Below are 27306 nucleotides of genomic sequence, written 5' to 3' on the forward strand. Positions count from 1 at the left end.
AGAGAGGACTGGCTACTGTCTAAAGCAAGGGGAACCCCTCTGTTGGCTGGCGGGGCCGCACACCGGCCTTCCACATGCAAGCCACAGTGTTGCAAGGACCTCCTCCCTGAAACCTGGCAAGTGCGTGATGGCACGCTGAGCCTCCCCTTTTGGAAAGTGGTTGCCATTCCCCTCCACCCCTGCAAGCCAGAAAGCAGAGAAGTGAGGGGGGGCATCTGCGCACAAAATACAGGGCAGGAAGAGTGGCTAAACACAGGGGTTTCCTTTCTTGGTTCACAAGGAAATCTCAGGCCAGCTTCTTTCTGCTCCAGGCTCCCCCTCGGCCCCTCTTTCCCAGTGACATGGTAGGTGAAGTCCCCTTAGCCTTTGGCAACCCCAAGGTCATGTCCTCCATCTTTACAAATCTAGGGGATTCTGCACGTCTGGTGCCCGGGCAGGGACAACACTAACAGGAGGGGGCCGAGGAAGCAAACCCGCCAGGATGGAGAGCAGTCCCTACATGGCCCCTTGTGCACAGGAGAATCCGGGGCACCCCCTGGCCCTCCTTGCTCCCAGCTGGGTCAGGGTCACAAGGGGCCAGGGGCCGGGGGGACCAGAGGAACAGGCAGCTAAGCGCTGGGCCTTTGTCCATGTGCCGAAGCCGAGACCCGGCTGCCCCAGGATGCCTTTGCCCTGGCAGCCTTGTCCGCCTTCCTTGGGCTGGGGCAGGAGGAGAAAACTGGTTTCATGTGAAAGGAAGCTTGGCCACAGACCAGCCTTGGTGGGAAAACTGCCCCTATCCCCCAAGATCCAGGAATCCAAGCCAGGCCTTGGCACCAAACCAACAAGCCCACCGCCCCCGCTCTCTCCCACTCCGGCCCCTGCAGCCAGGAAGCCTTCTGCCCAGATGGCAGCCTGCAGAGAAGCACCCTTTGCAGTCAGAGCCCTGTTCGCCCTGGGAAGGAAGATGCCCCCTTCCCAGAAGAAGAGGGTCCTGGTGGCAGATGTGGTGGCTCCAGGGGGGACCTGATGAGCCTCAGAGCAAGGTGCTTCCTGGCTGGGAGCCGTCTGCGCCAGAAGAGGGCCCCACCTTTCCTTGGGTGACGGGGCAAAGACCTTGGGGGGGGGGTGTTATCACTGCAGCAGCTGAAAAGGCCTCCCCACACACCCCACATGGAAGGAGAGGAAAATTAAAATGGATTCTAGCTGTGGAGAAAGCCAGGGGCTTCCTCTGCTCCCCTTCTCTGGGGTATCCACGCCTCATGGCTGGTACACCATTACTCCAAATGTCTGGACTGCTACTGTGCAAGAGTCCTTGTGCAGCTGATTTATTGTCTCCCCAACAAAGGGAGAAAAAAGATGAAGCAAACAGCAGGAAAATATGGGACGTTACAATGGCAACAGGAGGACACCCGGAAATTCTGCAGAGGAGGAAGCAGTATTATACGGTAAAAGCTTCAGCTGGACGTTCCCCTAGAAAACGCCCTCTTTATTTCCTACTTGAAGACCCCTTTACCATTTTGTTTCTGGCTATCTCAATAGCAAGAGATTTACAGAAAATGGCTGTCTGCACAGAATGGGATTCATGTCCCAGAGACCTCCCGGGGGTCGCCTGACAAACTACACAGTTTCCACCCACCCCTCCCGCCACCACGGCCCCTCCCTTCAGGAACAATTTACAAACAACCACATTCCTCCCCCTCCCGTGCCCAGAGCGCTCCCTCGGCCGGCTGCTCTTCCGGCTCCGTTAAACAGACTGGAGGAAGGAGGTGTACTGAACTGGGCGCAGAGCATGTGCAAATCAACAAAAGAACCGAGCCATGTGAGCCATGAAAGGGTGCCCAGGAAGGCGGGGGCGGGGGAGAGACTCTATTTTGAGCTACAACAGATTAAGGAGCCAACCATGCTCTGCTCCTGATGGGCGGAGTGTAGCAAGGCTGCAATTAAGGGAAAGCATTTTATTAGGCACAATGTGGAAGCAGGATTATGGCTTTGCTTCCAGATCCATGAACAATGGCTTGCTAGCGCAACGTGGGTCCAGCTGGGAAGCCTCTCCTTGCAACAGCCACTTTCTGGAGAGGGCCAGGGTAGACTCGGTGTTGGTGGCACATTTTCCCAAGGCCCCTACCCAGAAGCACACACACATATACACACAACTTCTGATACATTTAGCAGCTATGGGGTGAGTTACAGACATGTTCTGTGGGTTTCACCCCCCTGGGAGTCAGCTTCAAGGCACTTCCAACATGAAGTGTTGAAGGTGGGGGTGGGTTAGGGCTAGGGTTAGTTCTCTGGGACATGGCCAGAATCAACCAAAGGCCATTTAGCATACAGATGGCAGGAAAGAAGCAGGACTGCATGGCGCTTCAGGAACCCAAGAGTGTCCACGTCAGGAGTAAAGAAAGGTCCCAAAGTCAGGCAGGGAGGCAGAAGGCACAGACTGGCTCCCCACCAGTCAGGTGCCAGCTGGGGCCTCCATGCCATGCCTTTGGATCCCCATGCTTGGCAGGATGTACCTGTCCCTCAGGGCAAGGCACTAGGGGGCTCCCACCCTCGGTCCCTCACACGCACTCCCACAGACACACATAAGTGTGGACACCCCTACCTTTGGCCATTTGGGGTTCAGAATCTGGGCCTTCACGGCATCATCCAGAGCTCTGTCGTACTGCTGGGTCTTCATATACGCTGCTGAGCGGTTGCTGTAGAGGATGCAGTTCTGGGGATCGACCCCCAAGGCTTCGCCATAGAGCAGGATGGCTCTGTGGAAGTCACCCGCGTGACAAGCCTGGTTGCTCTGCCGCACCTTCTCCACAAACTCAGCCTTACTCAGGATGGGCCCGCTGGACCCCTTATCTTCGAGGCTTTTGGACCCAAACAGAGAAATCTGGCAAGGGGAAAGGGGGCATTCGCTTAGACACCGTGCTATGTGCATGCAGTGGGAGAGGCTTCCTACAGGGAAGCCACAAGGTGTGCTGCTTTCAGCTTGCCAGGAAGACAGAGCAGCTGCCTCTGCCCTGAAGCCAAAGCCTGCCCTGTTGCCAGGTGTTAAGGAGCGTCTTGCTTCACTGGGAACACAAAGAGGTGAAGCAGAAGTGAGCGGGCTCTCTCCCTTCCCGGATTCTCATCCTGGGGCCCCAGCTAGAAAGGCCCCTTCCCCTGAGGGCCAACCTCTTCAAACAAGAGGTCCAGGGGCATTCACTGCCCACCCCCAAACTGCAGTCCTGCAGGGAACAAGCAAAGGAACAAATAAACAAGCTTATTTCTTGCCGCCCTGGTATTATGACATATTCCTCAATTTCCAGTCTGAACCCTTCTTTCGCATAAGCAGAAAAAGCAGCTGCCAGAAATGTTCCTCTCCCAAAGTCTCATACTTCAGTAAATGCTAAAGAAACTAAGAGGCACACAGATTTCTGATACTGTTACATGCATATACAGTAAAGGCAAAACTGCAACTTCACTTAACATTGACTTGGACCTTCCTGGCTTCCCTGAATCAGTCGGCCCATATTTCACATGGGTCCTGGACAGAAGCCTCCAATCTGCCCAAGGCTCGAATCAGACCTGGTTTCCTGCCGACCTTCCTCAAGGGCCTTAACGACCATCAGGTTCTGCTTCCCCCTCATCCCCCCCAGTTCATCAGCCTCCCTGAACAGGAGGGCCATTGGCTGAAGGGAGGAGCCCACGAGAAGCAGCTGTGGGGCAAATTGGGGAGGCCAAGACTCTGGAAACCCTCCAAGGAAGTCCCCTGTGCAGACCAGACCAGGCTGGGCCAGGCCAGGCCTCAGCCTAATGTTCCTTCTGCTGAGGACCTTCAAGGGGGCTGGCCAAATGAGCAGAACTCACTGTGAATCAGAAAGGTACTCATCTCAGAATTGGTCAGCACCAGAGGAGGCTCCTTGCTGCCAAAGCCCAGGCCAGCCTGGGTCAGTTTGAGCACCTGAGCCTCCAGTTTCCACATCCACTCAGGCCAGACATTCCCCTAATCTGAAGCAAGCAGAACAACTGGCTTCAACAGGAACCCACTTTTCTGCATGCATATTACAAGCTCCAGCGCACCTACAGTTTCCATGTTAAAAAAGGCCCATAACTTATTCCACCTCTGTGGGAAGATCTCCCCCAGCAGGGAAACAGCTGATCTCCCTGCAGCCATCTGTATGCAAAGAGGAAGCTTTGCTTTCAGGTGTCCACACTCTTTTCTCTCTCACATCCAGAGGAAAGGTATTCCCTAGACTGAGAGCAGCCTGTACTGCAATCTGACTCAATCCTCCCTCTTTCCAGCTAGGGACGTTGGTCACAAGGGGCAGCAACTTCCTGCCTAGCAAAAGAATGAAGGGGAGAATTTGTATTCTCTTGGCTGGGGAATGGAGCATGACTAATGAAAAGCTAAAACTGGTAGCATTTGGGAGAGCTCCCTAAAGTTAAGTCAAACCTTTCTAGGGAGGACTCCTGTGTAACATACCAGACTGTCTTTTAAAATGCTAATTTTGCTTCAGATGAATCAAAGCCAAAGACCCAGGAAGCTTGGGTTAGTAGCTAGCAGGAGAACAGGGAGTTCAATATTGCACAAAATTCCTCCCTCCCTCCCTCCCTCCCTCCAGATCATGTAGACAAAAGTGGGAGCAGATCTGCTTCCTGTCTTTGCAGAGCCCTTTGAGAGGGGGCAGCAGAATGGAGTAGCAATAAAATAGACAGCGGGAGAGAGTCACCTCAGCTGTGAAATGACAGATAGATTTCACTCAAGGTTAACAGGATTATTTAAAAGGAGCTCTTCAGCTCTGCAAGATTTATAGCCAGCAGCACTGGATTCCTGGATTCCCCTTGGCTTCTGCCCTCCATCACATCTTGGGAGGAGACAATGTTTTCTCAGTGCTTCTGCATCAGCCAACCTCATCCCAAATATGGGTGGACCTTGCCTCACAAGTCATAGACAGTCCTTCTGCTGAAGGGAGGAGAAAGGAAGACCGGGTCCTCTTGGAAGACACACCAGAGAGCAGAGGCAGGCTGGCAGGAAAGCCCCCACCCCTACCCCCTGAGATGCACCCTGGAAGGAACAGGCGGCCAAGCTAGACTCCTTCCAAGCTGGAGAGCCTGCAAGCAGCGTCTCCGGAAAGAGGAGGGCAACTGCGGCAACAGTTGCCTGGGGACAAAGGCTGGGTCTCCAAGCAACCCGCAATCTGGCAAAAGAGGGCCGCACTGTTCCTAGAGCCAAAGGTGACATGTCAGGTCTCCCACCCACGCCCAGAGCAAGTGGGCACACGTATCACGCTACAGTATGGCTTGCTTAACCATGATTTGCCATAATCCAAGATTTGTAAACCTTAAGGCCTGAATCGTTCAACTTGCTACGCCAAAACAAAACCAATTTTCTTGCGGCTTAGGTAAATGACCAAGAAAGCGGTGCGGGAGGGGGCACAGCGAAACGGGGGGAAGGATGGGCGGAGGGAAAGGACTGAGGGCAACCCCCGTCCCCCCAGGAACGGCGGCAAGGCGAGGGGGAGCCCGCCGCCAGCCAGCACCCCCAGCCTCTGAGCTGCGGCCCGCGCGGGCGGGCGCAAGCATGTTGGGATGAGAAAGGGCGAGCCTGGGCAGGAAAACCGCTGTCTGCAGCTCCGGGAGTCTCCGAAGCGGCGGGCAAAGCAGCTGCACGGAACCGGCCTTCGCACCCAGCCCGCGAGCGCCCCTGGGAGCCTCCTTGGCGGCGAAGCCCTTCCTCTCCGGGCAGGCTTCGCACCTCGCACGCACCTGGGGCTGCTGTGCAAACCAACGGGCCGAGCCAAGCCGACCAGGGGCCACCGCCCGCAGCACCGGGCAGAAGGGGCCACGACTGCCGCTCCGGGGCCCGGATCGCGCTCCGCCGCGGGGACGGAAGCGCCTCCAGACGCCGCGCCTTCCCCGCTCGTAGTTTCCAGGCTCCAGCGTCCCGGGGGCCGCCGCCGCCGGGCTTCTTGCCTTCGCGCCCGGCAGCGCAAAGGGATGGGGCGGACGCGGGTCTCCGCGCCGCCGCCCGTCCTGCCAGCGACCGAGTCGCCTGTCCCCGCGGGCCTGGGTCTTGCGCGCCCTGGACCGGCCGGCCGGCCGACCTGTAGCGAGCCCCCCACAGGCCGGTCCCGCGCCGCAGCTCACCCGGGCGAGCAGCGGCCCTCCTGGGCCGGCTTCTCCTCCTCCTCCTCCTCGCCGCCGCCACGCGCCGCGAGCCGCCGCCGGCCGCTCCATGGCCCTCAGCGCCGCCAGCCCCGCGACGCCGCGCCCAGCGAGCCCCGGGCCGACCCCAGCGCCATTTTTGGGTCCGGCCGCCGCTAGGAGGGCGGGAGCCGCCTTGCGCCGCGCTCCACCCCGCGGGATGGCCAGGCAGGACTCGCCCCCGCCCCTCCTCGCAACTCCTGGCGGAGTTTTCCAGAGTTGGAGGGAAGCCCCCCTGCCCGGGGAAGGGGCGGTGCGCGGGTCCAGCCCCGGCCCCCAGGCCCCGCCCGCGCAGAAGCCCGGAGGACGGCAGCCAGCCGGCCGCGTCTCCCGCGCTCGGCCGAGGCAAGCAGCGAGCGCTGTCCGGCTGACGCCGCGCGGCTGATGAAAGAAACGAGCGCACAAGCAGAAGCCGCCGTTCTCAAGCTTTATTAGTAAAAAAAGGGTTCCGGCGCCGCCGTCAAGGCCCCGGCTCCGCTCTCCGTCTCTTGGAAGGTCCGGGCTCCTCCTCCTCCCGCGCCGGGTCTCTCTTTCTGCCTGGGGGCGCCTGGAAGGGGCCGGAAGCCTGGATCACCCCGCACAGAGCAAACCTTCTTCCCCCCCTCCCCTGATCGCCAGAGGCTGGCTGGTGCAAAACCCCAGCCCCTGAGGCGACAGCTGCGGCCAGCTCAGGGTGAAAAGGCGTGGAAGCTGAGGGTGCGAGGAGAGATGCCCAGCAGCCAGGGCGGCAGCCTGAGAAACAACTGCCCTAGCACAATCGAAGCAGACAGGGTTCCAGTGTGCTGTGGACAGCAGGTCATAGCCTCGTTTGCTTCAGCTTCCCACGTAGGACCATGTAGTAGGACCATGTAGTTAGCACCCTACAGGGAGGTGGACTGAGCCGAAGGGGATGTTGCCTCCCCCTTCCCAACCAAGCCCAGCCCCTGACCCAGGCCCTTCTTCCGGAAGAAAAGCAAAGGCAGGCAAGGAATACATACCACGGTCAGAGGCCCCGGCTTAAACCTCAGGTCCTGTGTTCGAGCAAGCAGCTGTTGAAAAGTACCCCGCATGTTTTCATCCTGCAAGGAACACATGTGCATAGATTTAAGGGCTGCCCTGGGACAGCATGCATGTTGGTCACTGAAACACTGGACAAATGCTGAGTGACAGGGGAGAAGCCACAGTGGAAGTGGCATCAGCCTGAGCACTGGGGGGGGGGGGGTCAGTACAATCCTGCCACAGGAAGTAAACACCTCCAGCTCTACCCAGTGTCTTCCTCCATCACCCTGCTTCCTTGCACGCACACCTATGAAGCAGTAACAGAAGCCCCTTTTCAGTTTAGCAGCGTTCTACAGAGCATAGCAAAGGGGAGAAATGGTAAGCCGAAGAAAGGCGTGAAGGAGAGGAAACCGGACTCTTGCTTGGCACAAAGCCACACTGTGCTTTCCAGGTCCTGCTCATTGCCGCCCCTCCTCGCCCTTCGGACCAGAATTTGAGAAATAGGTGCTCAGGCACTCCCTGTGGCCTAATTTCCCTTCCTGCAGAACCATGAAGGAACAGCTTGGGGACCCAGCCTCCTTCCGGCATCCTCGCCCCCCAATCTCCCCCAGAAGAAAATTCCTCAGCTATGTGGGCAGGATCCTTGCAGATGGGCAAGCCATCTTTGCCCCTACCTGCAGCCAGGGATGTGCCAAGGCCTCTCCTATTTTCAAGCGCCGGGTGGGGTCCACAACTAGCAACTTCTGAACCAGGTCAAAAGCTGCAACAAGAAAGCAAAATACTTTGCAATGGGCTGTTGATGCAGGGAAGCCCCACCTTGCTTTGGTGCACAAATGCTGCGATGGAGCCTTTCTGTGTCCCGTGGCATCCTTGCCCCACCCCCCTCCTGCTGGAACCATGGCAGCACCTGAGAAATCACTCCCCTCGGCCGAACAGGGCCACCTCTCAGGACCTTGGCGGCCGGCCAGCTGGCCGGCCTTGTTGGTGTCAACAGCAGCTCCCTAGAGGCTGCATGGCTCCTGCCCTGGCCGTGTCCAGAAAGTCCTTGAACGCTTGGCTATGCTCCCAGGCCGGGGGGAGGGCTTCTCTGCTGGTTTGTACGGTTTTCCTTCTGGATGCACACGCTCTGTTTCATTGCTACTTTATTATTTGCTTTTAACGTGTAAACTACCTGGATCATTTGGCCTCTAAATTGCATAGATAAATAACCACACAATGACTAATCTTCCGTTAACAGGAGCCCAGGAAAGGACAGAAAGTGGGGAGGCTCCCCATCAGCTGAGACAGCAACTCCTCTGCTTCCTCTCCTCACCTTCTGGCACTGAGAATGGAAGCCAAATCCTCCTCTCTCTGTAGCTGCTGAAATGAAGCTAAACCTGGTGAAGATCCTACCTTTGTACCCTGGAATGTCTCTGAGTGCAGCTCCTGCCAAGTCCTCCAAACAGCCCTTTTCCCCAAAGCCACTGGCAGAGACGCTTCCTCCGAAGGGACGAAACGCGGAAGTGTTGAGGGCTGGGCAGCCATTATTGCTAGCGCAGCGCTCCGGTTAGAGGCTTCTACCCTTTTGGGCAAAAGGCCTGCTGAGCCACCGTTCTACAAGTGGCCAAAAAGCAGTCAACCGGCACCCCCCGGGTCCTCTCAGTGACTTGAGAGAGCACTGCCATACCATCTTTGGATACGTTCTTCCACGCTTCTTCAACGTAACAGTAGTCTCCCCTGGCGATCTGCTCCCTCAGAGGCAGCTGAGCACGTTTCTCATAGAAGGGTGGGTAGCCAGAGAGGCTGAGCAAAAGGAAGAACGGAAATGTCCTGCTTTAGCCACTTCTCCAACAGGTGGACAACTGCAGCTCATGCCCCCTTTCTGTAGTCCTCAAAGCTGCTTTTGACCAGGTTTCTCACCGTTCTGTGGTAGAAAATGTGGCAACTATAGTGTAAATCCTGAAATAGGTGTACTGTTTTATAAAAAATAAAATTTCCCAAACATGTCCTAAAATTCCAGCCCTATCCAATCTGTGGCCCTTAGCCCTCTATCAGAATGTTCGGCGTGGACTTTGGCCACTGAAAGATGGCTCCTCTCCTCTGTCTCTCCAGCGTGGCTAAGTTCCACACCAGGCCACGATGGGATTTGGGAGATCACTCTTGCTCCTGGCCTGCAATTTTTGCAGGGCTGCAACGCACTGCCATCCTACGGGTGTTCACCCAGCCATTATTCCAATTTCAGCAGGCTTACACGAGGTTCAGCATTACTTCTTGCGAAGAACAGGATGAGGAACAAAGTAGTTTACCGGCCATACTAGACTTTTTTACCACATAAAGAGAATCACTCCAAGGCTCCAACAGTCCACGGATCGTCCATACCCAGCTGTTCCAGCAAAATGTAGAACTTCGGGAGCAAGGTAGTCAGGAGTGCCACATAATGTTTGCATGAGAGAAGTTTCTCCAACGATTTTGGATTGCCCAAAATCTGTAATCTTGTACAAGGAAAGTGAGAACAGTTCAAAACTTGAAAGAAAACTTTTTCTTGCACCGTTCTGTCTCATCAGAAATGTACATCTTACTTTTCCATCGTACTCAATATAAAAGGTTTTGCCCCAAAACCAGAACAGAATCTAGATGGCAAATCCAATGAAATCACCCGCATTTGGTGGAAGAGAGAAGGGGGCCACGCAAACCAAGAGCAGTCAGAAAACGCACACCCCAACTTGCTCTTCTACGGTGCACTTCCATTTATGCTACCTTTTCTCTCACACACACATATCCCTGCTCACGAGGCACAGAAGACCCTGGGCTTCCCACTTCTCAGGTTTAAGTGCTGAATTCCATGACAACAGAGCAATATGGCCTTGGAAAACGGCGTATTTCTCTGGGACAGCACTAGATAGGGGAGCGAGGAGGGAGGAGAAAAGAGGTGGAATCCTCAAGGGCTCTGCACTTTTGAGATGTGCAAAACACTTGAGTTATCAGCCAAAATGTTGTTTATGTAATATTTCTAAGTTGCTATAACAATGACAAAATTCATGACACACCATCAAGAGGGACCTTTGTCATTTAATGTGTGCACATACAGTGTATATTGGCAGGGCAAGTGGCATTTTCCACTAGCACAATTCAATTCCCTTTTGCACATAGACCACTCACCTTGACAAGGCAGTTCTCTTCCATAGATGATAAAAGCACGTTCTCCAATTTCAAATCCCGGTGAATTATGCCATGTTCGTGAAGGTACTTTGTGGAACATCAAAAAGAGGAAAAAGTCATAAAATAAATGGACTTACAAGAACATGAAAGATAGGAGTCTGCTAGCACCTTTTCCGACTAACATGTTTTATTTTTAAGGTATAAGCTTTGGTAAGCTACTGCTCACTATTCACTGTTATTCACACCTCCATTCCAACTGCCTTTTGACTTCTGTTCGAGCTTAAAGCCATAAAAATGCAGTGTCTCTTTGACATGCGGTGTTAAATCCCCCATTCCTTATGGAGACTGCTGGATGTAATGCAAAGCATAAAACCACCTCCCGATTGCTAGCAACAAGCCCAGAAAACATGCCAATAGAAAATACTGCAGCTGAGCCACCAGCCAAACTCCCCTTTTGAGATGTCAGAATTACCTGTACAGCCAACAACATCTGGTAGAAATAAAGTTTGCAAGTTCTTTCACTCAACCGTGCTGGTCGCTGAACCTTCTCAAACAGTTCCCCACCTTCCATCCTGAAAGAGAGTAGAGGGAAAATGAACTATTTTGTTTTCTTCCTAGGAAGCACATGGCAATGTAATATGTGGAGACCCGGAGCTAGTCCTGAAAGACCTGCTCTTCCTTAAGATAGAAAGCAAGCCAAAGAAAAGAAGGGGTATTCTTTGCAGATGGCCCCAGCTGACTCTACCAATTTTCTGGCCTGCTGGACCTCATGGTTCTTTGAACCACAAGCACGTGTGATCAAGTAACCCATTCATCAGACACCTCATGTGGACCTCAGCCAGAAGTCAGGTGCTGAGATAGGCCACTTGGAACACTAAACATGGAACCTTTGAAGCAGCAGATGGACAAAGAACAGGAATGGACTCCACTTCCTACAGTTAACTGGGCCTCGAGGTACTATCCAATTTTCCATAGATATCTCTTCTTTTTTTTCCTTCACCCTTAACAGCCCATCTCCTAAATGTTGCTTCTTTGCTGCTGGTTTCTGGGCATCCTTGTGTGCTGCCATCTCATATCCTCACTTGAGTTGTGTGGGCAAAATCATGAGCCACAAACAGAAGCTCAGAACAATGACTTACAATTCCAACACAATGTAAAAGTCTTTTCCTTCAAAGAAATCTATTATCTTGATTAGACAGGGCTGCAGAAGGAAAGAAAGACAATATTCAGAAATGACTCTTAAGAAAAGTGTTTAAAACAGCAACTTATTTTTGCTTTGAAAAAGAGGAATTGTGCATTCATACATATGTATATGTGCTACCTTACTAAGTATCCTTAAAAAAAATAAAGAACATCAGGGTCTTTAATAAAACAAATAATTTTCTCCAGAAGCCTTACCAGTGGCTTAGTTCCAATCAGAAGAGGAAGAGTGAAAACAATACAGAATGAACTATTAGCCTTGAAGCTTCACTTACATGGTTGATCTTCTTTAAGATCTCCACTTCTGTTTCAATGTTAAAAGGCCTGTCCTGCTGTTAAACAACAGAGCATCAAAATATAAAATCCCTTGTATTGCTTGAATTCATTCCTTTAAATGGAAGCAATTTTTTAAACAAAGGAAGCTCACAATTACCACCACCCCTTGCAAAAAAATGTGCCCAAGACCCTGATAAGAATGGCTGCTGCAATGAAGCCAAAACCAGAGGGAAAAAAAACCCTCTCAGCTGAACTGCAAATTAAGTTTAAAAGGGAGATCTTTGCATGCAAGCAGGCAGGCAGACAAAGCACGTTCATGGAGAAAAGATCTTCACCTTAAAAAGTGAAGGGGGAGTAGAGGCTGGTAACCGGAGCTTATTTGTGCAGCAAATCTACCACCACCCATTTTTCTCTGGGACGGCACCCATCTGTTCAGTAGCTGAACTGGGGGACCAGCAGTGGGGCAGTTTAAGATCCTTGTAGAAAAACTATGCACTTGGATTATATTTAAGTCCCTTGGAATTTGAAGGTCTTACGGAGGGGTTTCCTCAAGGTGGAGGGTGAGAGGTTCGAGCAAGATAATAGGCCAATCAATATTTTCTTCTTGCATCAACCTCTAGTGGAAAACACAGAGAGTAAAAGCACTGAGGCTACAAAGAGCCCACAAACACCCAGCCAGATAATGCACAAACACATTGCATCAATCAGTCAGGTAACAGATCTCCCGCCATGTGGGCCTCATATCAAACATGTTAAAATCAGGGAAGCAATTTCTGCGCTATTCCCATCAAAGGATACTTTGCCTCTCTTTATTTCTGGCTAGGGTTAGGGTACAAGCAAGAAAAAACACAGAGGCTTACCGTTCCTGGCAAAACATCAGTCATAAACTTCCCCTTCTTTATGATTTTTATGGCAACTTTGCTATAGGTGTCCTTTTCAAAGGCCAGCTTCACCTCTCCACAGGCCCCACTGACAGAAAAAGAAGGGAAGGATTTACTGCTGCTCCAGCTGAGAGAGAGCCCTACGTGCAGGGTGCCTGGCAGCCATGCTCCTACCTTTCCTCCCCCAACAGGCCCAGAGGAGCACACAAGGGCAGGCCCCCACAGCTGATCCGATCCCTTGCGGGCCAGGACCAGGAAACTTGGGTGCTGCCCCCGAGAGGACGGCCATGGGAAGCTTTAGCTTAGCTTTCCGGCCTCATCCAGTCCTGCATTCTGCCCAGACAGCATGAGAGCAGCTTCAACCAACACAGAAAGCTGGATTTAAAACTTTCCAGGCTGATGGAGACCCCCGCTGAAACCAGCCCCCCCTCCAGAAAGGGACCCCTCCCTCCCACCAACCTGCCCAGCGTCTTTGAGATGACGTATTTCTCCTGCAGTTCCTTGGGATACTCCAGCTGATGACTGGCCTCCACGAGGTCAGAGAACACAAACACTGGGAAGGCGAGCAAAGGGCACTCCTGTTATGAATGGCGCAATGCCCCTTTGTATGACCCAGCATGACCCAGCTGTTGCCATGCCACAGCAGAAGCATGGCTAAACATGGAGACACAGTAACAGAACCAGATTAGTTCTATGTCACCCCATAACACCTCCACTGATGTTTTCAAGAAAGGTGCCTAACAAAGTGAGGCAAGCAGTGGTAGGTGAACTTGTCGGCCTCGGTGGCAATTAAGAGAGAAGAAATCACCATGCCCACGGGATAGCACCCAAGAGTCTATAAAGAGTTCAAAAGGAAACTTGGGCTAATGGCGAAATACAGAAACACCCACAGGAAGAAAAGATAGGAATTATGCAGTGGAAAAAAAGAAAACCTAGGTTGATCAAATAGTATTTTCTGATGGATTAACTTAATTTTTGAATCAGTAGAAGTGTATTTCACATTTCTTGCTGATTCTTCAGAACTGGATATTCTAATTCTTCATTCCACAACTGAGATATATAAGTAGTACTAACTTTCATTTTATCTTAAAATTTCTTATAAAATTGAATTGTTGGTTTCCATTCAGACACTACATCTCTTAAGGATCCTAAAAGTGCCTTGGAGGCTGCTAGAGCATCAGGACCATATCGTTTAATTAATAATACATGTTTCAATGATTTCCTGGTCTTTTAAATGATGTTTTAAGTATATATTTACTGTTCTTATTGTTGCGTTTTGTAAGACACACAGAGCTGTGAAAGATTGAGGTGGCCTATGAAACTCATAAATTAATAGTCAAGCCAAGTGAACAAGTCCTTGACACACAATATCCAAAATCTTTAAAACAAACATTAGAGCTCAGCTCATTTGAAGTGCTGATCTGTTGGAACAAAAGTAAAATATCTTCCCTGCTACTTCCAAGTTTGGGTTATTCCACAAGATTAATTTCTCATGTGATTTGGAATCAAAATATAACTGCTTACCTACCAGTAACCAAATGTACCTGGCAGGTTTCAAAGCTGGAAACAGGTCTCTGTTTAGTCTACTTGGACCCTAAAACGAGCCAAGACTTCACCAGGGCTAACTTGGACCCTAAAACGAGCCAAGACTTCACCAGGGCTACACTCTTGCTCTCCAGATGGGCCCAGCGCAAATGTGAAAGCGCCAATATGGATCTCGCCCCTAGGAGAGGTAAACAGTGGAGCCATTTCCACTTCCTGGTCACGCTCTGAAATGGAATCAGGGTATTTAAATTTCTTCAGGACATTTGAAATTGGGGTTTGATAGGCAAATTTGATGGCAGCCCCAATTTATGTAGCAAATATAAAAAAGGATCACAATGAGCTCCAAATATCCTCCCAAGGAAGCTCACTGACCATAACCAAGTGGCATTTGCAGGAACAGAAACTATTCCAATTCCACATCTAATTAGCCCAGAGCAGAAAACCAACGTTGGTGGTTTGACTGAAAGTGTCAGTGCAGCATGAGAAAACCTATCCCACTCAAAGAACCTGATAAAAAGGCAATCTGCCTTTGGTACGCAGGCTGAGGTCACCCTTTCACTGGACAAGCCCTCACCGACTGTGGCGATGGCCACCGATGTACCGTCGAGAGGCAGACTCCTACAAAGCAAGGCTATCTTCAGCCGCCCAAGAAAACCAGTCAACACAGGAAATGTTTGAGGCAAATTGTGGCCATCCGGAAGGAGCATTTGCCCAAGAAACATCCAACAGTAGAGGTCTGGGGTTTGTGTGTGTGTGGGGGGGGGGGGCAGAGAGCCCCGGGACACTCTGGCAGGGCTCCAGCCACAGGCACCTCTGCTGCATACACCTGGGCTGGATCACCTGAAGGAGGAACAGGGAGAGCTGGGAGGTGGCTCTGCAGAGACCCTGCCTCAATTGTTTCTGAGTGCCAGGGGAGGGCTCTGAATGCCCTCTGCAGTGAGCCGGCCCTGGGTGCCTGTAGTATGTGTTCGCATTTAGGTGGCATCACTTTTGGACAGAGCAGGGCGGTGTCTGGCCCAGGGCATGCCAGGTGTGCCAGGTGAGTGCCATACTGCTGCTGAATTTGCTATTGCTGTACCAGGACAGGACAATGGTGGGGTCTGGGCTGCCGACACTTGCTGCGCCAGAGAGCGAATGTTGGACGGGTTACGCGTGTGGCTGTCTCAAAGGTGGGCCTTCCATACCCCCAACTGTTTGGGCATGGCAAGCAATCTCTTCCTACCTTTGTTGTGAGGCAGAGACAGGGCAATTTTGGCCACGTGAGCCAGAGGAATCTTCCTGCCCCTGCCCACCATGCAGTCATTGACAAAAGTCCCATTTGCGCTTTGGTCTTCGAGGTAAGTCACGAAACAGCCCCGGGGTCCTGGTTCCTTAGCAGAAGAACAAACCATCTCTCAGCGGCCAACTGGAGGGCAGCGGCAGGCAGACGGCCAGAAAGCGGCCAGCTGTCCTGGATCCCAGTCTGGACAGTTCTGCCAGGGAGCCGGTGGACAGTGTGCCTCCTGCCCCCCTTCACCAAAGGAGGCAGGCACCCCGAATCTCCGTCCCCCCACCCCCGGGACTTACTCTGAAGATGCGGAAATGCTTCTTGCTATACTGCCGGTAGGCTTCGCTCTTGGGCAAGTCCAGCCTTGAAAAGCTGTAGTCGCAGCTGGGGTCGCGCCCGAACCAGTACTCGTTTTTCAGGCAGACTGAGCGGGAGGAGCGGCTCCGGTCAGCCCGGCAGCCCAGCCGAGCCGAGCCGAGCCGAGCGAACGGGGCCGCTCTCCGCACGGGGGATCGGTCCGGGATCCGACGCACCCCTTGCAAGCAAAGCTGACCCCACCCCCTCGCCCGTGAAAATGCGGCCCGGAGCAGCGGCCGCAACGGAGGGAGGCGCGCCCCCCGCCCGCTCCCGCAAGAGGCTGCGCTCGACCCCAGGCGCGCCCGGGCCCCCTCCCCGCGGGCGCGCGAAAGCCCTTCGTCGGCCCGCCGGCCGGCCACGCACCGCAGTCGGGAAAGCCCCTGGCCAGCCCGTAGAGGTGTCCCCAGGGCCGAGGCGCGTCCCCCGCCGCCGCCGGGTCCGGGTCCTCGGGGATGGCGGGCAGGTCGTGCGCGGGGAGGGTCTCCAGGGAGCTGAGCGTGCCCGAGGAGGAGCTGGCCGAGGAGCCCGACGGCGGCTGGCTGGGCTGAGTCGCGGCCTCCCGGGGCGGCGATGGCTCCCGGCGGGACATGGGGCCGCGACACCCAGACCAACCCGCGCGCCAGCGAGAACACCTTCCGCGCCTCCCGCCGGCCCGGCCCGCGCCTGCGCGGGGCGGCGCGGAGGCGGGGCGCCTGGCCTGCCGGAGCGGATGTGGCGCCGGCCGTTGCGCGCGAGGGCCCCGCGCCCGTGCCCCGACCCGCGCCGCTCCCGCACCCAGACGCCGGGGCGCCGCTGCTGGAGCTGTGGGGCTCCGCTGGCGGCGGCGGGGCCCGACTTCTGCCCGTCGTGCCGCGCCCTGCAGCCCCCGGAGCCCCGCGCGGACTTCTTCGGGCTGCTGGGCTGGTGAGGCGCGCCGGAGGCGGGGGTTAGGGAGTCGGGGGAGAGGGGGTCGCCGCGCGGGGCGCCCGCTGACGCTCTCCCCTCCCGCAGCCCGCGCGGGTTCGCCGTGGACGTGGCCCGGCTCCGGCAGCGCTTCCTGGCCCTGCAGCGCTCGCTGCACCCGGACCGCTTCAGTCGCCGACCGCAGGTGGGGCGCGACCGGGGGAGGGGGGGGCGGCGGACGGGCCGGGCCGGGGCGGCGCGTGTGACCCCTCCGTGCCTTGCAGGCCGAGCGCGGCTTCTCGGAGCAGCACGCCGCCCTGATCAACCACGCCTACCGCACCCTCCGCAGCCCGCTCAGCCGCGGGCTCTACCTGGTAAGGCGCCGGGAAGGGGGCGGGCGCGCGGGCAGCAGCCAGTAACCCCTAACCCGAACCGCACCCTCTCTCTCCTGCCAGCTGGAGCTGAGCGGGGTCGAGCTGGCGGCGGGCAGCGACGCGGAGGCCGAGCCCGGCTTCCTCGCCGAGGTCTTGGAGCTGAACGAGCAGCTGGCGGCCGCGCACTCCGGAGCAAGCCTGGCCGCGGTGGAGGGTCTCCTGGCAGGTCGGTGGGGCCTCTGCGGCCTCCAGGGAGGGAGCAGGCGGGCGGGCGGGCGGGCGGGCGCTGCCGTGCCGCCGCGGAGAGCGCTGCGGAGGCCTCTCCAGGCTTCCCTCGAAGGAGGCTGCGGGGCTGCTTCCTCCTCCTCCTCCTCCTCTCTCTCCCCCCCAGCAAAGCAAGAGGCGCTGGTCCAGGAGGTGAGCCGCGCCTTCGAGCAAGGTAGGAGGCTCCGGCTCCCGGAGGTGGGGGGTTTTGCGTGGGCTCGCTCCAAGGCCGGGCGGGCACTGCTGCCTTCACCCGCTTTGCTCCCCGGAACTGCCCACTCCGAGGCCAGGCTCGTCCAGCCCCTTTTTGGTCAGGATGGTGTGCTTGCCGGCAGGCAGACCCAGGAAAGACTTCTCTGGGGGCAGGAGGGCTCCCTTGTCTGCTGAGTCTGGCTCAGCTGCTGCAGACAGAGGGAAGGACCTCTCAGAGCCACGCCGCCCTTTGGCGTTGGGGCTTTATGGCCTTCCTCTGCGCTGCTGCCTTTAAGCAGAACTTTTTATCCATTTGTGTATCTTAAAAGAGTTTCTAATCCTGCTAAGAGACCGTTTTCTTCTTCTTTCGATTGTTCCTTGCTGTGTGAACGGTCTTTCTTGCTAGCAGGGTCTGATAATGTTTAAAAAGAGAGAGACTCAGGCTCAAACCAACTCTCCTGCCTGGATGCAGCCATGCAGTTTCCTCAGAAAAAGCCATTTCTCCTGGCTTCCTTTCCAGATTTTTTTTCCAACTTCCCAATCTAGTGCACAGCCCTGGGAATTTTTAGCATACCATTAACTTTTTAAGGATTGTTTCTGTCTTGTAATTGCAGATGACCTTCATGAAGCCAGAAGACTCCTGGGCAAAATGAAATACTTTGCGAACCTGGAAGAGAAGTTGAAGGAGAAGAAAGCCCCTTCTTGATCCCTCACTGTGTTTAGTTGGGCGATCCTTGCCTGCAGACCCACCCAGTGCTCGCCTATTGCCTTGTCCCTCCCTTGATGCGGAGCCCCCGTGCAACGGAGGAAAGAAGCCCCTGCCCTTGTGTGGGCCAGGAACTAGCCACCCAGCAACCGGCTGCTCTGCTGCAAGAGGGAGGGAGATGGTCTGCATCCCCCCAGGCCAGATGGGAACATTGTCGTCTCTCTGGCCGAGCTTGTGGGCTGGAAGCCGAAGGCACCTATGATGGAGCAAATCAAAATAAAAGTGGAGCCGCACGGATCCATGTCAGTTTGCATGTGCGAAAGGGAGGGCAATTGGGAGAGGTGGGTGTGCTTCTTGTGCCCTTGTTGGCAGAAGTGGGCTGACGATGCTGGGAGGAGCCACTTGTGCTTTTACTGCCCAGCAGGATGGCAGGCACTGTGGCTGGGAGGAGGGGACTGTCTGCCCCACCCACTTGAGGGGCTGCCGGGGTGGGTTTGCAGAGGTTGCTGGGGCGGGAAGGGAGCATGCTTTCCTGCCCAGTACTGCCCGGGAAAGTTTCTTGGGTGGTCAGAGGTGCTCCGGATGTCATTTCAGCAATGGTGAGATAAAAAGCCCCAAAGCCACAGTGGGTGGAAGGCCGGCCTCGCTCAATGGCCAGGCATTAAGCCTATATTTAAGATGTGGGGCCCCCTCCTGCTGGCAATGTGTTTCTCATGACTCTCAAGTTCGTTTTTCCATGCTGTGCATATTTTATGAGCCTGTTTTCCCTCATGAGTCTCTAAGCAAAATCCTGTGAGCTTCCCTCAAAGGTGCACTCTTTATCCTTCCTGGAGAACTACCAGAAAGAGCTTTCCATATGTCTTCTTTCTGGAAGGGGTGCTCCGATTCCTTTCTCCTGCCTCAGAGGCTTCCATCAGCACAATGCACATTCCCCAAAAGCCTCCAAGGCGTGCCTTTCCCATTTGGGCTTCTCTGCTGTAGCCTGTTTCTAGCTGGTCCCTATTTGTTTGCAACAAACCTGGTCAGTGGGGTGCTGCTTTAGAAGCTGACTGCTGCCCAGTCCTGCCAGCTGTACCCACACTGGGTCTTCCTGCGTTCATTCTCTTGACCGTGGTGCAGCTCGGTCACGTTCTCTGCGCAAAGACAGGAGCCCGGGGAAAAGCAGCCGCTTTATTGAACAGACCCCCCGCTCCCTTGGATTCAGGACCACGTTTCACGAGAAGGGAAAGGCATGCGTCCTCCTGCCCACTGCCAGAAGCGTCAGCCTGCATGGCCGGTGGGCTCAGGCACTGCTGCTCTTAGCCCCAGCCAATGGAGGGAGGCTGCTGGTGTGGCACCTTTGGGTGAAGCGGGCCCCGTAGCCCAATCTTGCACCAGCCCTTAGAGCTCCAGGTGAAGCTGCTGTCTTGCGTGGTTCTTCGGCTCTATTGCTCTCCCGAAATTGAGCTTGTGAAATTCTCTCTTGATGTTGAGAAAGGTTTTGTTCTTTGTCTCAGGAACAATAAAGAAAATGAAGGTGGCCACTGCACTGCACTCTAGCAGAAACACAATGAAGCAGTACTGCTTCAGGCCTTCCTGGAAAAAGCAAGGGAGTAAAATGTGAATCTCTGCAAAGAGCAGAAGCGTCTCATGGCTTTACTGATAACTCTGTAGGCAAGTTGGACTAGCTTTAATTGCAGCCTTTGGCTACAGCTCGCCAAGTCGCCTGTCTGGTCCAAGGCGTTCCCTCAAGCTGCACAGATAAGTTGCAATTGCTTGGGTTGGGGGTGTCATTGAAGGCAGACAAGATGGCATGCATTTCCATTTCTGGATTTAGCAGCAGTATTTTACAAACACGTTTTCGCTAATATGCTTGTCAAACTTCTATACTGAAATGAGAATGGTTTTTAAAATCGTTAGAGCAGAAGAGAAACTGGCAAGCATTTGCCTCTCCCAGAGCCAAAACTCTTCGAGTAAAAGAGTTGCCCCCCAGATGGCATTTCCACCAGTGCTAAAAGGTAAAAAATATCTTTTTCAGGCCTCCCTTAAAAGGGATGGGGACCAGAGCAGATCCCTTTTTCTTGGGTGTCAAGCTTCAATTCACTTTATGCTTGACTTTGCAAGGCTGGTGATCATAGGTTAAATAAGGTGTTTAAATTCTGGGCCCCCTCTACATAAATCCACACGAGAACACTTTCCATAAAGACAATCAGAACTCATAAAAATCTAAAATCATTTCCACAAAATATCAATGGACCGTAATGCCATGCCTCTCCTTTTGTACAGCCGTATTGTTTCATTTGTAAGTATACAGAAGTAGTGTTTTGATCATGCCTGACATTAATCCTTGGGGACCCTTCCCAGGGGTGAAGGGGGTGAAGTCAGCCACAAATGATCAAAACAGCCCAAAGTGCAAGGCTGGGACAAAGTCTCGTGAAACCACCAACTTACCACAGCAAAAGGGAAGAGCATTCCAACAGTGAAGAAGCTCAGCCAGCTCACTGATCCTGCAATGGTGTAAGCAGCAGGGCGTGAGGATTGCATGAACAATTCAGTCGTCAAAATGTTTGTCACGCCACCTGAAGGAAAGGGCGTGTGTTAACACAGAAGGGGTGGACATGGTGAATCACCATATAGGAGGCAAGATGTGGAGGACAGAGGCCAGTTCAACCTTCTGGCTGATATGGTGGAACATAAAGCAGAAATAGCGAACAGATGATTTGTCTGTCTTTTGGGGGGAAGTGAGCTTCAGGTCCATATGGAAGGATCCAGATGGATGGATGAAGCTCATTTTTATGGGCAAAGGACTTCCATTGCTGCCATCCTGGGTCCCATGCCAACAGGCAAGTTTCAATGAATAAAGGCATCCAAAGACACCTTATCTAGATCCAGCTGGCTAGCAAGCACCTTGGAAGGCCATCCCCGCCTGCCTCTGAACTCCTTAGGGATGCATGCGAAGCAGGTCATTATTATGGTCACAGATCAGCGTAAAGGGATGCATGCAGGACCTCCAGGTCTTGGTTGGTGATGCTGCAATTACCTTACAAAGATGCTGCAATTACCTTTCATCCAGGCTGAAAGAATGCCAAGCAACCACAACTCCCAGCTTTGTCTCCTCCCTCCCCATAATCCCCTTGTAGATGTGGCTCCCTTAAGGCAGGCTTCCTCAGCCTCTCTGGTCAGTTGACAGCCCCTGCAGACTTGCATGTGTTAATCTCACTGTAATCATAAAAGAGGGATACCTGGTCCAAGCCCAAAGCTCAAGATGAAGGCAAATATGCAGGCCATGCTCAGATACGGTGCCCAAGCATACACCTGAAGAGAAAGCATAAGAGGGCAGGCTGCACCTGCTTTCCTTTACTAAGTGGTAGAAAGATTCTGTGAGCCAAGAGGGCGGGGCAGTTTCAGGGGCAGATAGTGCTGCGCGTGAGATGGGGCCTAGTTAACGCTCAGCTTCTATAGCCACTGAAGGCAAGAAGTCCTGCAGGTGTGTGTGGTGAGCAATGGGCATGCTTACCCCCTTAGCCAGAAGTGGGAGGTCCCCCACCTACCTGGAATGTCAGGGAGATTGTCAGGACGATGCACCAAAACGTCATAAGGGAGTAGCCTCCCAGGATCAAAGCTCTCCTTCCCAAGGATTCGATTAGCAAGCCCTGCAGGAGGAGGAGAGTGAAGTCTCTTGTTCACTCAGTGACAAGAGAACCCCTTTGTGGCCACGTGGAAAGCTTGAATTCTGCTACTTACGCAGGTGAGGGCAGTGAGGCATTCACACACCCCTGTACCTAAAGTTACATAGGGAATCTTCTCTTGGGGAATCCCTGTTTCTTCAAAGACGTAACTGGCATAAAAGTAAATCTGAGAGAAAGTACAAAATGCCCAGTGAAGAAGGGAAGTCATTGGAAGAGGATTACCTTTTGGTTTGCCAATAGGGCCACCATTGGGGAACAACAGCTCTGTTCCAAGTCCACGAAAACAGCTCTGAATTGCTGCTCACCAAAAAGAGTCTGTGCAGATTAGTCACCACTGATCTGCACAGATTCTTTCCTAAAAAGCTGGCATGGCCTCAGGTCTGCCTTTGAATATTGCTGCCAGTGCTCAGGAAGAGATCCAGCACCACACCTGCTGTGCTCCCACAATTATCTTGGCTGCAGATGCTAGGGGACAGTAGCTGTGAGGAAGAGCTGAGCAGCCAACTATTCCCATCCTGCTCTGGTCCCAGGTAGGGAGCCTGCTTGTGGCAGGAGGTGGGCAGAGGCTCCTGCCAGGGGTGCCCTGGCACTCACTGCATTGATTCCACTGAACTGCTGGCCCATGGTGAGGCAGATGATTGAAATCAGCTGCCAGCGGATGCTCCGGTCAGCAAAAAGTTCCCACGGCTTCTTAGCCTTCTCCCCTCTGAGGGCAAGACTCTCTCTTTGAATGTCCTCCATCTCCTTCTGGTAGCACAGAGGGCCATGGAAGCGCATCAGTGCTGGGGGGAGAAATGGGGGTCAGAGGGGGGTGTCCCAATCCAGGCCGCTTGGCAGTTATACGCTCCACTGCCCTCCAGCAGGAGGCAACGTGACTCAGGTCTCCAGCTGAGTTCACCCTCCCATCAAGGCAGTCATCAGCCAGCTGCTGCTTCCCTTTCCCAGGTGTGGCTCTGCTAAGGTGGATGGAGTTGACTTGCCCAGAGCTCCCCCTGCCCCCCCCCCCACATCCACCTTGACAAGGACAAGACTCAGGGCAGTCTCCGTCTCTTTCCGGCTAAAAACCTGGCAGGCGGAACGAGCTGCTGGCTTGGGCTTCCTGGCCTGGAAGAAAGTGCCCAGTTTCCCCTCGGGGTCTAGGAGGTATGGCTGCCAACGGCCCCAGCCTGCCCTACCTCTGATACACTGCATCTCATTCCCTCGGTCAAGAAGCATGAAACGGGGACTCTCTGGAAACCAGGGAAGGGTCAGGAGTTGGATTATGGAGGGTAAGCAACAGCTCAAGAGCAGGAAGTGCCAGCATTCCTCTCCACCCAGCAGCTCCCTGTGGGGAGATGCCGAAGGAGCAGCACTTCAGGCCCCAGGCAGCTGGTAGCCCCTTAACCTGGGACCCAAGTGACCCAGAACCCAACACTCACCTTAGACCCATCACTTGTCCGGTCAAAATCCCCCCCGTCAGGAAGACGGAGCTGCCCATAGCCACGGCACCTCGAAGATGTCTGGGGGCAGCTTCTCCTATATAGAGAGGCTGCACACAGAGTCCAATGCCTGAAAATGGAAGGGGGTCTCAGGAGTAGCCCTTGGCCATGGGGTTTCTTACATTTCAGAAGGTTCTGTGGTAGAGAGGCTTCTGCGGATGGCAGAAAGGCGGTGCTGGTCCTCAATGAGTCACGCACATGCCGCAGGTTGGTCTCTCATAGGAAGCACCCCAGCATAATAACCACAGATGAATCTTGGTTGCATTTTTACAGAGACCAATTCCATCACTTTACCTGTATTCATTCCGATCAGAAACCTCCCAACAATGAGCAATTCGAAGAGCCCCGTTGGGAAGCTGGCCCCCATCAGGGTAGCAGCAAGGAGAGCAAGGACATTGTTCATCAAAAGAGCTCCTTTCCTGCTGAAGGAGAAGGCAGTGAGAAGAGCTGCGCCATCGGAGGAAGGAACCGAAGAGGCCCTGCAGCACACGGGAGGCTATGAGAATGTCAGGCAGCTGGGTAAGTGAGTGGCTTGGCATTTCAAGGGAGAGGACGTTTCGTCTCCATAAAGGGCCTCCCTCTGGGTGCTGCTGCACGGCTGCAGTTTACTCAGGCAAGGGAGAGGCTTCCTTCCTGTCCAGCCACAAACTGAAAATCCATCCCTGCAATGCCTCTTCTCTCCAATGATGGGGCAGTCCCAGCTGCGTTCCGCAGGGAATGCCAGGTCAGGCCAGGCCCTCACTCTCCAGGGTGTGGTGAAGAGAAAGGACGGACGAGGGTCTGTTCGCTTCCCTCAATTCTTCGGAGGAGGAGTTTCAGTTATGAAAACTGCCCACTGAGCAAAGGAATTATGCATCTTGGAATGATCATACTCACCTGCCCAGCCAGCCAGCCATACTGCCCCCCAGGTGGGCTCCAAAGAACCCACCTAGGGAAAAAATGGAAGCAATGGTGGACCAGAGAAGAGTCAGCATGCTGGAACTCAACTTGGCCTGGTAACGGCTCTGCCAGGTATCATTGAGGAACTTGTGGATGTGCTGAAAACCCAAAGGAAGAACATGGCTGCTGCTGCCTACCTCCCATCTCCAGTACGGAGCAAGTGGTCCACCCTCCTCAGGTAGGGCTCTTCTGCTAAGGGGCTGCCTTGGGACTCCCCACTCTTAATCAGGACCAGAGCAGCACAGTTCTTTCACCAGAAAGATGGTAAAAGAATTGCTAGGAACCCACCTCTTCACTTCCTTCCCCATCTTACAGACCTAACCCCCTGACACGGCCCTTTGGCTAGAGGTTGCTGCAAACATACATTCTGGGAACAGTCACCTGCCACAGAAGGACCTAGCATGCAAAGCACCTGTTCTACAGAGGATGGCCGTGGACTCCTCCCACTTTCTGTACCTGCTTCTGGCTCCTCATTCATCCAGAGGCCCTGGCTGCAGCGGTACTCTTTCTGATGAGCCTCCCCACTTCCTGAACCTCTCTGGCTTGCTAGACACTGCCTGTGTGCTTCACAAAAAAAGCTGTGAGGCAGCCTCCGCTTTTCAATACTGCCTTGTGAATTATCTCCTCAGGATCCAGCTCAGTGTGACTCAAGCATACTCATGTGTTTAGCACATGCTTTTGTCCCTCCAGAGTTACTTTTGTTTTTAATTGTCTTGAGAAGCATGAAATTTTGCAGTAAACAGTTTTTGCACAGTTTAACTAGTGAGGGAATCAGCTGAGAGAGGAAGAGTCAGCTGCCTCTGCACCAGACTCGTTTGGCTTTGTGGCCAGCATGCACAGAAGAACCACCAGCTTGGTCTGGCCTTCACTCCAAGGGGGCTTGTCAAGTAGTGCTGGGGCTGGGGGAGCAGGCATTACCCTGGGAAAGGGTGGCATCTCATGGTTCAGCATTTCTCCTCCAAAATGAATAGATGGGCCACAATGGGGGACCACAGCAGAAGAGGGCTGCAATCGTCCAGCCAGAGACGCCCACGCAGTCTTCCTGACAATTGCCAACTGTTTATACCCATGGCTTCTGGGATAAAATGTGCCCTATGTCCAGGCCGAGGTTCATTTGGGTAGGAGCCACTTGGCATCCTTGCTCCTGTAATGTCCATCATCATCAGGCAGCAATGGTGCTCAGGGCCATGGGCATTTTCAGCCCAGCTGGACATGGGGCCTTTTTCAAGTAAATCATGTACTATGGAAAGTCTAAGCTGGTCCATGCACACTCCTACTACACTTTCTACAAGTTGGTTAAGTATGAACAGAAGAGTTTTCCTGCTATCCAGAGCAACATAAACAACACTTCAAGATGTTTTGGATGATGTGTTACCTGAGTGGGGGCATTAATGAGAGAAACGTTGTATCCGTACTGAAAGGTCCCTCCAATTCCAGCTGCACACATGGTCAAAAAGAGGGTCCAGGTTGGGAGCTACAGAAAGACAGAAGTCCAAAATACCGTGGTCAAGGAGAGCCAGGCTACAGGAAACCAGCAAGTTTAAGTGCCCAATCATGGCTCAGAGAAAAGGCCTTTTGGTTTTGCAGAGCAGAAGATTACCAGACCCATCTGAAGCCAGGGGTGGAGGCATTTTTTGTTATCCAAGCCATTGTTCTCCCCAGTCTAGGAAGACTGCATCGGGAGAAGGAGATCACAGCCTGTTGGTGGACCATCGGCAATACCCTCAGTCCTGAACTATGAGGTGGAAAGCGAACAATTAAGTAATTTTTTATGCTATGAATTATTAACTGCCAAAGAACAAATAAAACATGTCAACCTCAAAACATAAATAATCCATCCCCAAATCAGTGGAAGGATATCATGCTGCTATTTCTTCTCTCTGCTAGCTGTTCTTTCTCTCCTCAGCAACCTTCACACTCCTTACCATTGGAGCTCTCCTCCTGGGTCAGTCTACCGAAGCTGGATATCCAAAATTCTTGCCTTTTCACACTTGTGAAGAGCTCCTCTGGCCCCAGGGAGCATTCTCACTTCAGATCAGTTAGGGTTAGGGTTGACATGTGGACATTTCCCTGGGCTCTGATGTGTTGGAAAACAAGGCCAAGCAGGAGGTGGGAGGCAACCTCCTTTTTACCAACCAGCTATACTATTTTTCAGTGGATAAAAACCCAGCTGAGAAGGTGCCAGGGGTACTGCCCCTTAGAAGATCCCAAAGCATCCAACTGTTCCCAATATATGCACAGAGACCCATGTTGGCATCCTTTCCACCTCACTGGATCCATGGAAAGCGATACACAGAGAACCCCACGGAGGATTTGCAGAAGCCAAAACTGGAGGTCAGGCCAGCTTCCTCATAGCTCTGATAACCAGCAGCTCCCCCCCTCCCTCCACAGCCCTTCAAGCAACCATCCTCCCAGGAGCAGACAACGATCCAGCTACTGTGGAGGGAGTCCCATGACTCCTTCTGATGATGCTGATGAAGATGATGCGGCCTCGCAGCCTTCTTCCCAACATCCCTCTTTCCTTAATGAAGAAGCAACACGTATCCTGCCCGAAACGCCAAAATTACTGCGCGGATCCACCTGAAGGCAAGGCCGCTTTTCCTGGCAGGCGGCTGGCAAAAGCGATTGAGGTAGTACACGGTTGAGCTGGGAAAGGGAAGAAAGAAAAGGAAAGACCGTAGCCAGAAGCAGCATCCAGGGGCTGTAGCGGTTCTCTATAAGCAAACGGGGCAGGGGCATTTCCCTTGCAAGCGAGCAAGTAAGAGAAACGCGTCCGGAGAACGGCACGAGGCTCCCCCAGGCGGACGCGCCCGGTACTCCGCACCTTGCGTCCGGGGCTCCGGCGGGCTCCGGCCCCGCTGGCCAGCGGCTGTCGCTCCATGCTCGCCCTCCGAGGCGCACGGGCCACACGCGGCCAGCCGGGCGGAGCAGCGCCCTTTATGTCGGCCCCGCCCGTCCCACTCCGCTCGGCAGGTCTCGCGCCGGGATGCTCGCAGCGGAGC

At 53.9% G+C, this 27306-nt stretch overlaps 4 protein-coding genes across 13 annotated transcripts in view; 1 reads left to right on the forward strand and 3 right to left on the reverse strand.

The window, feature by feature from the left end:
• TTC28 (tetratricopeptide repeat domain 28) overlaps positions 1-6216 on the reverse strand; it is a 52721-nt gene extending 46505 nt beyond the window's left edge. For 2 of the 3 annotated variants that reach the window (XM_063315590.1, XM_063315588.1), the window contains exons 1-2: positions 6103-6216; positions 2585-2863 (exon numbers count right to left, since the gene is read on the reverse strand). In XM_063315590.1, coding sequence (XP_063171660.1) covers positions 2585-2863; positions 6103-6192 — 369 coding nt within the window. In that variant the 5' untranslated portion in view covers positions 6193-6216. The remainder of the gene's footprint in view (positions 1-2584; positions 2864-6102) is intronic. The other variant, XM_063315589.1, reaches the window with a different exon arrangement.
• A 358-nt stretch (positions 6217-6574) lies between these two features.
• Positions 6575-16492, reverse strand: CHEK2 (checkpoint kinase 2). 3 transcript variants are annotated; one of them, XM_063315937.1, is made up of 14 exons: positions 16165-16492; positions 15744-15868; positions 15400-15547; positions 13092-13185; positions 12612-12720; positions 11751-11804; positions 11415-11476; positions 10748-10847; positions 10276-10362; positions 9445-9608; positions 8804-8919; positions 7812-7897; positions 7137-7217; positions 6575-6706 (listed from the first exon to the last, which is right to left on the reverse strand). In XM_063315937.1, exons 1-14 carry the CDS (start codon positions 16388-16390, stop codon positions 6620-6622), a joined length of 1539 nt encoding a protein of 512 aa, XP_063172007.1. In that variant the 5' UTR covers positions 16391-16492; the 3' UTR covers positions 6575-6619. The 3 variants fall into 3 exon arrangements, with proteins under 3 accessions (XP_063172007.1, XP_063172006.1, XP_063172008.1); XM_063315936.1 differs by having other exon boundaries at positions 11751-11807; XM_063315938.1 differs by lacking the exon at positions 11751-11804.
• An 18-nt stretch (positions 16493-16510) lies between these two features.
• HSCB (HscB mitochondrial iron-sulfur cluster cochaperone) lies at positions 16511-18514 on the forward strand. 2 transcript variants are annotated; one of them, XM_063315939.1, is made up of 6 exons: positions 16511-16704; positions 16792-16888; positions 16968-17057; positions 17139-17283; positions 17449-17496; positions 18128-18508. In XM_063315939.1, the coding sequence occupies exons 1-6, from the start codon at positions 16511-16513 to the stop codon at positions 18217-18219; spliced, it is 666 nt and encodes a 221-aa protein (XP_063172009.1). In that variant the 3' UTR covers positions 18220-18508. The 2 variants fall into 2 exon arrangements, with proteins under 2 accessions (XP_063172009.1, XP_063172010.1); XM_063315940.1 differs by lacking the exon at positions 17449-17496 and having other exon boundaries at positions 18128-18514.
• Positions 18515-19558: 1044 nt separating this feature from the next.
• LOC134505969 (solute carrier family 2, facilitated glucose transporter member 11-like) lies at positions 19559-27270 on the reverse strand. 5 transcript variants are annotated; one of them, XM_063315927.1, is made up of 13 exons: positions 27129-27270; positions 26849-26950; positions 25680-25778; positions 24242-24402; positions 23660-23787; positions 23306-23435; positions 23063-23211; positions 22482-22669; positions 21943-22053; positions 21750-21851; positions 21441-21513; positions 20650-20777; positions 19565-19794 (listed from the first exon to the last, which is right to left on the reverse strand). In XM_063315927.1, exons 1-13 carry the CDS (start codon positions 27183-27185, stop codon positions 19600-19602), a joined length of 1623 nt encoding a protein of 540 aa, XP_063171997.1. In that variant the 5' UTR covers positions 27186-27270; the 3' UTR covers positions 19565-19599. The 5 variants fall into 5 exon arrangements, with proteins under 5 accessions (XP_063171998.1, XP_063171994.1, XP_063171997.1 ...); XM_063315924.1 differs by lacking the exon at positions 27129-27270 and having other exon boundaries at positions 19564-19794; positions 26849-27122; XM_063315929.1 differs by lacking the exon at positions 26849-26950 and having other exon boundaries at positions 19567-19794; positions 27129-27269.
• Positions 27271-27306: the final 36 nt, after the last annotated feature.

The sequence above is a fragment of the Candoia aspera genome, chromosome 15, assembly GCF_035149785.1.
Source record: "Candoia aspera isolate rCanAsp1 chromosome 15, rCanAsp1.hap2, whole genome shotgun sequence".
NCBI classification, from domain to species: Eukaryota; Metazoa; Chordata; class Lepidosauria; order Squamata; family Boidae; genus Candoia; species Candoia aspera.

Excerpts from the sequence above, each read along its gene's own strand:
- CHEK2 (XM_063315936.1), bottom strand. The coding sequence starts at position 16,390 with ATGTCCCGCCGGGAGCCATCGCCGCCCCGGGAGGCCGCGACTCAGCCC. Across the intron at positions 15,548-15,743 it reads AGCATTTCCGCATCTTCAGA|GAACCAGGACCCCGGGGCTG; the intron begins GTAAGTCCCGGG and ends TCTTCTGCTAAG. Across the intron at positions 9,609-10,275 it reads AAGAGAACTGCCTTGTCAAG|ATTACAGATTTTGGGCAATC; the intron begins GTGAGTGGTCTA and ends TCCTTGTACAAG.
- HSCB (XM_063315939.1), top strand. The coding sequence starts at position 16,511 with ATGTGGCGCCGGCCGTTGCGCGCGAGGGCCCCGCGCCCGTGCCCCGAC. Across the intron at positions 17,284-17,448 it reads GGTGGAGGGTCTCCTGGCAG|CAAAGCAAGAGGCGCTGGTC; the intron begins GTCGGTGGGGCC and ends TCTCCCCCCCAG. Across the intron at positions 17,497-18,127 it reads GAGCCGCGCCTTCGAGCAAG|ATGACCTTCATGAAGCCAGA; the intron begins GTAGGAGGCTCC and ends TTGTAATTGCAG.
- LOC134505969 (XM_063315924.1), bottom strand. The coding sequence starts at position 27,043 with ATGCCCCTGCCCCGTTTGCTTATAGAGAACCGCTACAGCCCCTGGATG. Across the intron at positions 24,403-25,679 it reads TCATTAATGCCCCCACTCAG|CACATCCACAAGTTCCTCAA; the intron begins GTAACACATCAT and ends TTGGGTTTTCAG. Across the intron at positions 22,054-22,481 it reads AGTTCAGTGGAATCAATGCA|ATTTACTTTTATGCCAGTTA; the intron begins GTGAGTGCCAGG and ends ACTTTCTCTCAG.